Source organism: Mus caroli, chromosome 8 (assembly GCF_900094665.2).
Source record: "Mus caroli chromosome 8, CAROLI_EIJ_v1.1, whole genome shotgun sequence".
Lineage (NCBI taxonomy): Eukaryota > Metazoa > Chordata > Mammalia > Rodentia > Muridae > Mus > Mus caroli.
This window is the reverse complement of record NC_034577.1, coordinates 63,424,577-63,437,119: the sequence shown is the minus strand read 5'-3', so window position 1 is coordinate 63,437,119 and position 12,543 is coordinate 63,424,577. Positions and strand designations below refer to the sequence as shown.

The following is a 12,543-nucleotide window of genomic DNA, read 5'->3' as shown; positions in this document are numbered from 1 at the left end:
GGTTACAGTGTAGGTGTGGTCAGAGCCTAAGAGGAGCCAGATATGGCTGCAGAAAGTGCATGTAGCTGCTTCCCATGCCTGTGGATCCTGCCTCTTCAGAAAGGCTAACACGGCAAAGGGAAGAACACAGGGGGCATGATCTGACCACCTGTAGAGTCACACAAATTACGTGACAGAATGTGTGCACTGCTGCTTGCTGTAGGGGCTGCTGAAGGCAGTTGAGCATGGCACCGAGTTCAAGGACATAGTGTTGGAGTCTGGGGAACCTGCTGTACCCAGGCCCTGGCCTGCTGATACTAAGGGACACCACTGACTTTTAGGGATCACCCTGGGCTGGGGTGGGAACAGATGTCCACTTTTACCTGCTCCAGCTTGAAGATGTGCTGGGTGAAGTAGTACTGCAACTGCTCATTGGCATAGTTGATGCAAAACTGCTCGAAGCTATTCCTTTCGAAGTCCTCAAATCCAAAGATGTCCAGGACGCCAATGGACAAGCACTGGGAGACAGGTATGGTTATAGCCAGGGCCTCCTGGGAAGATTAGCCCTCCTGAGAGGGGCTGCACAAGTGGGGATGTGTTGTCCTGACCAGCTTGGTACCCGCTGTTTTTTACAAATGGCTCCTTTACTAATTCTTGATGGAACCAGGCCTGCACATATCCAATGTGATTGGGGGGGGGGGGGAACCTACGGCTTGGTGCCCACATGCTAGCATTGCTAGGGGTGAAGCCTAGCCTATCACACTTCCAGACACTGAGTGAAGATGCCTGGGTTCCTGTAAAATAGAGGTTCTCACCCTTCCTAATGCTGTGACCCTGTATTACAGTTCCTCATGTCTGATGACCCAACCATAAAATTATTGCACTGCTACTGCATAACTGTAATTTTTGCTACTGTTAGGAAATGTAATGTAAATATCTGATCTAAGACCCACAGGTTGAAACCTGCTGCTGTAGAGGATAAGAATCCTCTGCCAGCCCTGGTATTTGCAGAGATCCCATAGGTTCCTAGCCTCCACGGCTTGTCCCAAGAACAGGGTTTATTCTTGCCCAGCTCAGGGCCTGGCCACTCACGGAAACAGCCTCTTCCATGTCCTTCTTGTTGAGGAGGGCGTGGTTGATCCTTAGCACAATCCAGTCAAATAGGGCACTGTATAGGGACTTGGCCATGGAGTCTCGTGCAGTTATGGCCTGTGAACAGAGGGTGTCTTACCTGGGGTGGGAGACCTTAGCAGGCTATGGTGCTGAGAGTTAGGACCTAGTTTTGTCTTATATTCATAGACAAAGTCTCATGTAGCTCAGGCTGGCCTCGAACTTGCCATGTAGCCAAGGATAATTAAACAACTGATCCTATTGCCTCTACCCCCTCATAGGCTGGGATTGCAGATGGATGTCAGCACAGCTGGCTTGTCACAGGTGTTATAAGGCTCTGAATCTGGGGCCTCATGTACAGGTGTGTTATGACTGTGCCATCCCCACCCTTCAACCAGGTTTTTCACTTTCCTCCTGCTGAAGTCTGCTTAATCCTATACTGGCCCCAGGACACAGCAGCTGTGGAGGCTCAGAGCCTGGGACTCCAGCACAGTACAGGTACACTGCATGGCATGCTACCTACATGGCTGCAGAACAGCCAAGGAAATATTTCTCAGTACACCCCCTGTAGGAGTGTCTATTCCGTCCTTCTCCCCATGGATGCAGACATCAGCCTCCAACTGCCAGATATGTCCCTCTGGTTTTGATTTTCCTGGATGTCATGGCAATGTTACCACACAGAATGCTGCCTCTGCTGGGGACACTCACTCACACAGTCTCTCTGGGGGACACCTGAGCCACACAGGGATTGGGTGCACTGCAGAGAGGTCAAGTCATGTCAAGAGGTATCTTGACCCACAAAATCTCACCATCCATGGTGCCTTCTGGAAATGTAAGCTGATTCCGCTGGGCTGGGTCCCTATAGGGAGCTTCCCACACCCTGCTATCAGGTCCTTTCCTGGTGCCATCCAAATTTAATTTGCAAGCCACATTGCTCTGGACATGTCAAGAGCTAACGGAAATGTACCAGGAAGAGAACACAACAGCAAATGGAGAGGATGGAACAGAGACCTATGGGCTGAGTCACAGAAAGGCCACCTCAAGCACAGGGGTCAGTAATCTCTTTCCCCGACAAGGCAAGTGGTTCGTGCTCTCAACTTTTGGGGCCCTGAAGGGCTCTGCCGTAGCTATTAAGCACTGCAGCTGCAGCCAGAAGCAGCACTGAACAGAATGTAAATGATGACTATGGTGATGTCAATTAAACTTTATTTACAAAACCAAATTGTGGAGGGCAGATTTGTTTCAAAGCATGCTGGAGCAGCATGGCCACTGAGCATTTGGAAACCCAGGAATGCCTCAGATTCCATTCCTGCCTCCCCACTTATGGACACTTTGAGATACCTGGAGCTACCTATATCAGAAATGGCAGACGTTAACAACTCTACTTCTAAAAACCCTGAGCACTTGTGATCAGCCTTGACGTATCCTGAGACTCTGCACCTCACCTGGGTCAGGCCTCATCTGGTTATCCAAGGGATCTAGGGGTTACCTGCTGTCTGCCTACTAGTTACTCAGTCTTCAACCACTGCCCTGGACAGCAGTGCCTGAGATCAAGGAAGAGTAATGCTATCTAGTGACAGCCTGGGTGGTGTGGCACAGTGGCATGCTCTGGTCATCCTGAAGGTTGTTCCAAGTTTAAGACTTGCCTGTGCTATGGAGTAAAAATTGTCTCTAACCAATTTAAAACAACAAACCAAACCAACCAACCAAACAAACAAAAAACAGAGTAGCTGCTGGCAGTTAACATAAATGTAAATGAAAAAGTGAATTATAGTAGCCATCTCTATTCTAAGTCATGAGGCCATGCCCCCATGACTGGTACACTGCTGTTGTTATTTCTAGTATTTTCTGAGGCATTACTGCTAACCTCATACTGTACCCAACTCATATATCAAGCTCTCTGGTGTGTGTGCAGAAGAAGGGAATGTTTGACTGCCTCTGCTTTGTGGTTTGGTAGGAGCTGAGCATGTGGCTCTGGTTCGGTAGGGCTGCAGCCCCGGCCTGGGTTCACACTTACCTCACTGAGGCTGTAAGGCAGGATGAGTTTGTCATTGACTGTAACTGTTTTTCTCTTGGTTAAGACCTCCACCAGGGTCTCCCGCTTTACCTATTTCCAGAGTTGGGAAAGAAGGGCAGGAAGGTGAGGCACTTCTAGAGAACTAGGGGAGGCAGGATGAACAGCAAAGCCTGGGACACTCCTGCCCACTATATGCATAAATACACCTACGTGCACATACACAAAGTGGAAACATTCTTAAGAAACAAAACCAAACAACCAGTTCCCAAACTGTGGTGGCTTACTCTAAATTCCAGAACTGGGGATGCAGAGGCAGGTGGATCTCTGTAAGTTCAAGACCACCCTGGTCTACACAGTGAGATCCAGGCAAGCCAAAGCTATATTAGTAAGAACCTGTCTCAAGAATAAGCAGGTCAATAACATTAAAATTAAGATAAAATTAAATTAAAGGAAAATCCCCCACAAGACAATTTGTGGTGGTGCATGCCTGTAATCTCTGAACTCAGTAGGTGAGGCAGGCAGATCCCTGAGTGCTGGGCCAGCTAGAGTGAGACTATGTAAACCAACCAACCAACCAACCAACCAACCAACCAACCAGAAAGGTGAGCTATAGACCTTGCCGGTTCAGCAGCACAAGATTTAAGATTCATCTGGGTGGCTCCAGGCCCGGCATTTCTGTCACCAGCAGTGTTAAAAACAACAACAACAACAAAACCCAAAACAAACCACCACCACCACCACCACCACTACTAGCACCACCAAAAAGGAAACCCTTGGCCCAGTCATGCTTTGAACTGAAGGCTCTGAGCAGCACTTCAACCTCCAGACAATAGGTGTCAGTCAGGAGTGCGCCCACTTGGATGACCAATTTTCTGACTTGACACAGAAGTTTCCCCAGGTGAGAACCAGCAGAGACTGACTGCACATGGAATGGGAACATGACTTCACACTTCACACCAGGACCTAGCTGTATCTGTACATTCAGGCTTATGACTTTGGTACAGTGAGAGGGACACAGGATCTGTCACTGCCACATCCCCAGCCTGTCATATTCATTTTGAGTCACTGAGGGTCTTTGCTGAGGGGCCTAGGTAGGCTTTGAACTTAGAACCTCTTGCCTCAGCCTCAGTCTCTGGGTGGCCAGGATGAAAGGCCTGTGACATCATACCTAAACCCAAAGTACGTGTTTTAAATTTAATTGTTAAAAAAATTGTGTACATGGGTATTTTGTCTAAATGTCTGTATATGCACCACATGCACACCTGATGTCTGAGACTGCTGGAAGAGGGTGTCAGGTTCCTGGGATTGGTTGTGAGGTGCCATATGGGTGCTGGGATTCAAACCCATGTCCCTTTTGAGCATCTCCAGTCCCCAATTTATGTTTTTTGGGGACAGGGTCTCACAGAGCCCTGGCTGACAAGTGTGTGTCAGCACGTCAGATTTATGTGGTGCTAGGATGCAACAGAAGGTTTGTGTACACTAGACAAGCCCTCTGCCACCAGTTACAGCCTCAGCCCTGCAAACTATGGTTTCATTTCTTTACATTTAATTTTGTGTGTGTGGCTATGCTCATGGGAATGAAGGGGGCCTGGAGGGCAGTGGCTTCCCATGTCCTAGAGCTGCAGTCACAGTGGATGTGAGGGTGCTAAGGACTGAGCTCCACCCGCTGAAAGAGTAGAACCCAGCACCTCTCCTACTACACAGTGCATGTAGCCAGACATACACAGACAGACACAGACAGCAGCAAGAGGGGGACATCTCAGAGATGACAGGAGGAAGTATGTAGTAGACAGAAGTTTCCCACTTGTCCCCTGTACTGAGAGGCTGCCACTGTCTTGGGCTAGGCAGGCTGCTTCATTTTGCAGCCAAGAAACAAGGGCAAGAAAGAATGGTGGAGACAGGAGGTACCTTTAAGAGCTGGGAGAGGATGTCCAACACCTCCGGAGGTCCGACCTCCAGGCCTTCATCTCGGCCTGTGGCTCTCTTCTTGTAGGTGACATTGCCAAGGTACAGGATGGCTGAGAGGACAGAGAAGATCCTGGGACAGGAGAGGTTACTGCAGTCTGCATCACCTGTACTTGTTTCTGCTGCAGAGCCTGGCTAAGGGTGCTCTCCACTTCACACTCCTGTACCCACTCCTGAGTCCCACTGCCAGTGCTATCACACTTGGCTCAGGTAGTGCTGCAGACAGAACCCAGAGTTCATACTTGCTACCTATGGCACTCCAGTTCTGCTGGTTTTAGAGGGATCAAGTTATGTAGCCCAGGCTAGTCTTACCTGACATCTTTCCAAGCATTGATGCAAACTTAAACTTTTTTGCTTGTGTTTGCTAATAGACAGGGTTTTGTTTAGCTTTGGCTGGTCTTGAACTCAGTATAGAGATCAGACTGGTGTTGAACTTCCAAGCATCTCTCTTTTGCCTTTATTTCTTTAAGATTAGGCTTCACTATGCAGCAAAGGCTGATCTTGAACATACAACCTTCATGCTCGAAGTCTCTCTGGTATAAGGATGGCAGCTGTGCAGATCTTCAACTGGTCTGAACAGCTGCCCCCCAGCTCATGGCTGCAGCCCTCACCTGTGTTCTACATGGGATCCCGCCTACTCTCTATGGGGCTGCCTGTCTGATCTCCAGAGGAACTGGTTGTCACCAGGTGGCTCAGCAGCCCACTTACTGCTTCTTGGTGGCAGGCAGGAAGCCCACCATCTCCATGGCCTGCTGAAGCCTTTCAAAGTCATGTTTGAGGTCTTCTCCATCTTCAATATTCAAGTTATGCTGAAAAATAAAATAAAGGCGTGGGCACTTTGGCACTTCCTGCTGGGAGGGCAGAGAGCAGGGCAAGTCAGGATGGACAGGAGGAGGGCCAGGGCTGGGAATGAATGGCCGCCTTTGTGTGTGTGTGCTCAGGGCTGGGCTGGGGCCCAGAATGGCCAGGCTGGCAGCCTCTGACCTCCCTGTGGCAGACAGCCTTGGGTACAGTGGTGGCGCCATGGCTGTAGCTGTTTACCTGGTTGAGGTAGAAATAGTCTTGAGGCTGCTTCAGCTGAAATTCCAGGCGCTCCTCCTCACTGACACCCAGCAGCAGATAATAAAACACATGGTAGTTCCTGTGGGTGACCAGCAGAGAGTCAGTGCCCAGCCAGGCCCACAGCAAAGGAAAGGGTATATCAAAAGGTTACAGGGTGAGGGGTATGGCTCAGCTGGTGAAGCCACCAGTTGCCAAGCCAGAGGACCCCCAAGTTCAATCATTGGGACACATTTGGTAGAAAGAGGGAACTGACTCCATGAAGTTGTCCTTTAACCACACATGTATGTACACAGACACAGACACACGCACACACACACTGAAATAAACAGATATAAAAATATAATTACAAAAAATAGTATTGGTCAATGTGATGGTGCACACCTAAAACACCAAGCACTCTGGAGGCAGAGGCAGGAGAATCTCTGAGTTTGAGGCTAGCCTGGTCTACAGAGTGAGTTGGAGGAGACCATGGCTACACAGAGAGACCCTTGCCTTTATAAGAAATATCAGTTTTAAGTATTGTTAGAAAGTGGGAACTTCTCGGGTGACCTTCTCGGGAGCTAGGGCAGAAGTCTCACTGACTAGTTGACACTGGTTTGCTGCTGGGAGACAGGGCCTTACCCTCTAGCCCAGCCTGGCCTGGAACTAAGAGATCCTCCTGCCTCAGCATCTAAGTGCTGGCTCACAGACTGTGCAGTTGTGCCAGCTCTGAGGTATTACCAGGATATAGTTCCAGATGGCACTAAATAGCCTGAGGCATCAATTCTCAGGGTGGGCTGTAATGGGCGCAAGGTTGGAGCCCATGGCAGCAAGTGTGTGGAACGGAAGGAGAGGGGAAGTTTAGACTCCAACCAAGCTTCCCCTAAGGGGCTCGCAACACTTACTTCACCCCGTGAGGGCCAAAGCTTGAGTAGGACTGTATTGTGCCAAATACCACATCCCAAGTGTTAGAGAGTTGGCTGTTCTTACAGAGGACCCACGTTAGTTCCCAGGATTCACATGCTGGTTAACAATCCCCTGTAACTCCTCTTCCAGGGGTCCTAGTGCCCTCTTCTGACCTCCCAGGTTACCAGGCACACAGGCAGTGTACTTACAGACACTCAGGCAAAACACCCATACATATTAAAAAAGAAGAAATAAATCATGCCCTACCGCTCATCCTTCTCCTGGGAAACCAGGCGAGACTTTTCAAGAAGGTATTTTTCCACAACAGCTCTGTCATAAAAGAAAAAGAGTGAAAAAAAGATATTACATTTTAGTGTTGATATTTCTTTAACACTAAACATTTTGTTTCAATCAGAGTTGATGATGCAATCAAGAACCATAAATTTCAAGGAAACACTGTTAGCACTGTGCCACTCTTCTAGCCCTCACTGGGCAATTCTAGGCAGGGCTTCACTCCCTGAGATCCTTACTGTAGGATTCTGTGGCCATTCTTTATGTCTAAGCCAAGACCTTGATTTGGATACTGTATGGTTGTTCTTTCTTCCTTCATTTCACCCAGGTTCTCATATAGCCCAGGCTGGTCTCTAACTTGCAGTGTAGAGGAGATGCCTGATCCCTTCCCTGAATCTTCTGAGTGTCAGGATGAGGCATGGAGTCCAGCTATCCACGCAGCTATCCACACTCTGCTGAGCTGAGATCCATCTTCTTCTGGTATGTGAGTTTCACTGTGTAGCTGAGGTTGGTCTTGAGCTCCTGCTTCTCATCAACTATTTGTTCTGTGTGCTAACAGGCATGCACCATGGAGGCTAACAGGCATGCACCATGGAGGGTTTCTGTACTGCTCAGGATGGAACCCACGGCCCTATGCACTAGGTGTTGTTAAATAACAAGCACTAGGTGGCCTCTCTACTAATGGAGCCACATTCCCCACCCATATCTCTGCGCTGGCCTAGAAAATGGGACCACGGTGCTGCCTGTTGCACATTAACACCCTTTGGTACCATGTAAATAAATAGCTACCTACAAATGCCCTGAAGATCACCACTGCTCTGGCTTCAAACTAAGAACCAGGAAATCAGTTGACCACTGTGACCTGGGCAGACAGGGTTGAGCAGGGTGCACAGAAACCTGACAGGCAGAGCAGCCCATGCAGGTGAAGAGACCCAAATGTTAAGGGAGGAGTTCAGCAAGGACCTCAGGAAGCTGGTCGAGGTGTTTCAGGCATCTGCTACTTCAGTGTAAACTCAGTGGTGATTTTCATGCCCTGGCTGCTCCAACAGGATGACAACAGACAGCTCATATTTAAGGTACCACTTGGGCTCATGCCGTAACTCAGCATGTAAAGGCAGTGGCTGCCATGTCTGACTCTCAGTTTGGTGCTTGGGATCCATAGGGTAGAGGNAGGAAGTCAACTCCAGAAGGCTGTCCCCTGACCACCTGCACATAAGTATGTGTGTGCATACACACACTCAAACAAATTTATAAGTGGAATGTAAAGTTTGATTTGTTTCTTTTTTCTGGCTTCTCTTTTCACACATTAAGGACTCTGAGCTGCACTCCTGACCCTGTTTTTTTTTTTTTTTTTTTTAAGTCAAGCAAGGTTTCTCCGTGTGTTCTTGGTCGTCCTGGAGCTCACTCTGTAGACCAGGCTATAGACCAGGCATGGCTCTATGCCTTGTGTTTCAGTCTTTCCTATTTTCTCACTGGGTTGTTGGTCTGATTACTGAGCTCTGTGCTGCCNTACAGAAGGCACAAGGCAGTCCTCGCACTCACTGGGCAGGCACTCTATGGCTGTCCTGCACCCATTCCCTCACTTGATGAATTATGTGTCCATCTACAGTGTCAGAGTGACACCTGTGCCAGAGCATGCGTGGGGNTGGCTGGGAATGCCTCGTCTCCTCTACCTTGTTGAGGCAGAATATCTGTCCTAGACTGTTGAGATAAAAACACTCTGACCAATGGCAACTTAGAGAGGAAATCAAGACAAGCTCCCAGACAGCCCAGGGCCAGTCTGATCCAGGTTATCTGTCAATCACAGCTTTCCTCACAGATTGACTCTTGGCAGTCAGGTGACAAGGACAGCTAACTGGAATTGCATGCACCTGTTTGTGGCTCTGCATAGTATGGGCTCTCTAGCTCGAAGCTTCTGGCTGATTCTGTCTTCTCTGAATCCTATCTCTCTCTGTAAGAGTGTGAGGACGACAGATAAACACCACAGATGGCTTTTCACATGGGTTTGTGGCTATGGAACTCTGGTTGTCAGGTTGGCCAGGCCAGTGCTTTACCCACTGAACCATGGCCTTGGCTGCCCCCGCTTTCCCTTCTGTAGAAGAGTAGGGGCATCTGACACACACAGGCCCCTGGCTGCACCCATACCATTTGCCTTTACAGAGCTACGTTTCCTCCTAGTTTAGTTCAGGGCACCCATGAGGTAGGGGAGCAACAGGGACTACAGTGTCCTCAAAGCCCAGGCTTGACACTGATGCAGCTCTGGTCCCCTCATCTCCAAACACTTCCAACTACAACTATTTTGAAACTTTCCAAGTATTCACTTTAACATTTCTTTTTTATTTTGAATCTTCTGTGTTTGTGTATTTATGTGATATATATGTTTGTGCATGTAGGTGACCGAAGAGGCCAGCAGAGAGTGTCAGGTCCCTTGGTACTACAGTTACAGATGGTTGTGAGCTGCCATGTGGGCACTGAGAACCAGTTCTCNGAGGCCCTCTGAAGGAGCAGCTGGTGTTTCTCTGCTGAGCTATCTTGCCTTGCTTTCCAGTGACTGATCTGCATGCTTCTCCACTGCATTGACAGTCTGTGGTGAGAAGTAGGGATGGAAGCCAGAGTACACAGGCATCGCAGAGTATCATGCACACACCTTCCACATAGAGCACATTGTCTTTCGGGGACATAGTGGGGGCGGTTACACGTGTGTATGTGGGTGTCTGTGCGTGTGGAAGCCTCAAGTCTTTCTGGATCCGTTTCTACCTTACCCACTGAATCATGGCTCTGGCCACCATATACACTTAGGCAGGGTCTCACTGAGCTCACCCATTTGGCCTGTCTAGTTGGCTGGCTTGCTCTGGGGTCCCCTCCTCTCAGCCTCATGAGCACTGGGATGACAGGCAGCTGCCATGCTCCAGTGCTCAGCCTTCATGCGTGTTCTGGGGATTCAAACCCTGGTGCTCACACCACACAGCATTTTAGCACCTTAACCATCCCCCAGGATCGCTCAGGTCCTCTACAGGATATCTTTAGTTCTGAGTGGGGCATGCCCCTCCAACCACAGGCATGCATGCACCTTCCAGCCGTGCTGCTCGATGACTTGGGGAACCCAGAACAGCTTGGATGCTTAGGCCGCAGGAGTAACAGTGAGTGTTCCCTGGGGACCTGTGATGTTCCAGGCACCATCAAAGGCATTTTCAGGGAATCCTCCCACACACGAGAGTGGGTGCAGCAGTTCCCAGTGACAGATAAGGAGCTGAGGCCACTACAGAACACTATGGGAAAGAAAGATCCTAATCAGCTCTCTTCACACCCACTGGTTTATGGACCTCTCTACCTGAGCCTGGTTTTTAATTTTATTTATCTTGTGTTGTTGTGAGACATGGTCTCACTGTGTGTGTTCCCGGCTGTCCTGGAACTCACTATGTAGACCAGGCTGGCCCCAACTTCTTGGGAGATCTGCCTGCCTTGTAGGACAGTGCCATTAAGCCTGCAGGCCTGTGGGGAAACTCAGAGTGCAGGGCAGGTTCTGAAGACACTGCTTGGACTCTTTGATTCCCTTAGAAGGAGCTGAAGAGACTTAGAGTTTAAGAGCCTCTGCCTCTTGAGTGCTGGGTCATACAAACACTTTCTTCTCTAGCCTCAGCCATTTAGCTTTGGCCCCTCTCCTAAAATCAGATCCCTAGGGTCAGACTCTTGTATCAATGTCTGCCTTTCTCCTTGTGTCCAGGGGTAGGTGGTTCCCCTGCCTCAGCAGAGAACAGGCCAGCTGTGTGAACCCAGGCTTCCACTTGCTGGAACACAGCTGCCCAGTTCTCTTTTCCCAGTCTTTGGTGATTTCTTTTTTATATTCTAGGTAGGGCCTCCACTCCAGATAACACCCCAGCTTCTGAGATTTTGAACTTAATTTTATGTGTATCTGTGTTTTGCCTGAGTGTATCTATGTACCACATGAGGGCAGTGTCCATGGTAGGCACTGGATTCCCTGGGACTGGAGTTGTGGGTACTGGGAATTTAACTCGGATCCTCTGCAAGAACAGCCCACCCCCAATTTTTGGTTTTAAAGGTCTGAGGCCAGCAAGGGGACCTGTGAGTGCAGGGGCCCCTCTGAGCTGATCTGCACACATAGAAAGCTAAAGCTACAGGAGTGGAGAATTTGGGCCATGCTCAGATGTGCCCTGGCCCTTGGTTTTGTGAAGAAGCAGTGATAGAAATATGACCAGACACAGTGGACAAACGAAGCCCTGGGTTGCAGCTCGTGTGGCACCAGGCAGTCGCAGCCCCAGAGGCCAGGAAGCTAGGTCAGAACATAGATGCCGATCAACATGGAAATTCCTTTCTTGAACCCATGAGTAACATTGGATGGAGCAGGGCAGGCTTGTGGGTCAGCTGCAGGGAGGCTGCACCCAGGAGTACCTGACACACTACGCATGTGACCTAGCCAAGTACTTCTTTTTGTCTGGTTTCATGTTCAGCCTTAATGGTTTTAGCTATCCAAGCTTGGAAAATTAGAAGCAGAAAATCCCAAAGTAAATGATTTATAAGTCTGAAGTAGTATGGCACTCTAACAGTAGGATGCGCTCCATGCCATCCTCACTGCCCTCCGGGTACAGGAGTGTACACACTCCCTCCTGTTAGCTGCTCAGCAGTCATCTTGGTTATGGGATCAACTGTCACTGTACTGGAGTGTTGGCTTCCAGTAGTCTGAATTTACCCTAATAATGACCCCAAGGCCCACAAGAATTTATACTATTATTACCTGGAAAGAGGAGATTTTCATAGCCCATGATCCAGATGTCATGATAGAGAATGTGTGCCAGCTGGGTTATGGGCATCCAGTTCAGGTGGCAGAACTCATACTACAGCTAAATCCCAGGTGGGCATGTGGGGGCTGAGGCCAAGCAGAGAACATTGAGTCACAAGGGTCTAGAACCAACGTGACCTTTATCAAGGGCTCTCAATGGGCACCTCAACAGAGCCTGCTCAGTGTGTGTGTGGGGTGGGCAGGAAAGGATGCCAGAGGCTTAGCCCCTCCCTTCCATGCCCAGTGTGAACTATCAGCAGGTGACTCAGCATCATGTTCCTGTGCACTGTGTGAAGAGTATTCTTGTATCATTCCCATGCTGATTTTTCTGCCTCCATGTCACATAGACATGGCATTGTAATGCTTACTCTAAGAATCTCCTGTCCCAGTTTTGAGTAAACACTGCTCCCCATTTATTTTTCCTAATGTCAATAAA

General features: G+C 49.1%; 1 protein-coding gene across 16 annotated transcripts in view; it reads right to left on the bottom strand.

The window, feature by feature from the left end:
• The window catches only part of Myo9b (myosin IXB), an 86,807-nt gene that overhangs the window by 31,361 nt on the left and 42,903 nt on the right, over positions 1 to 12,543 (bottom strand). For all 16 annotated transcript variants that reach the window (XM_029480413.1, XM_029480418.1, XM_029480415.1 and 13 more), the window contains 7 exons: positions 7,286 to 7,348; positions 6,113 to 6,212; positions 5,780 to 5,880; positions 5,015 to 5,144; positions 3,107 to 3,196; positions 1,072 to 1,188; positions 363 to 497 (listed from right to left, as the gene is read on the bottom strand). In XM_029480413.1, coding sequence (XP_029336273.1) covers positions 363 to 497; positions 1,072 to 1,188; positions 3,107 to 3,196; positions 5,015 to 5,144; positions 5,780 to 5,880; positions 6,113 to 6,212; positions 7,286 to 7,348 — 736 coding nt within the window. The remainder of the gene's footprint in view (positions 1 to 362; positions 498 to 1,071; positions 1,189 to 3,106; positions 3,197 to 5,014; positions 5,145 to 5,779; positions 5,881 to 6,112; positions 6,213 to 7,285; positions 7,349 to 12,543) is intronic.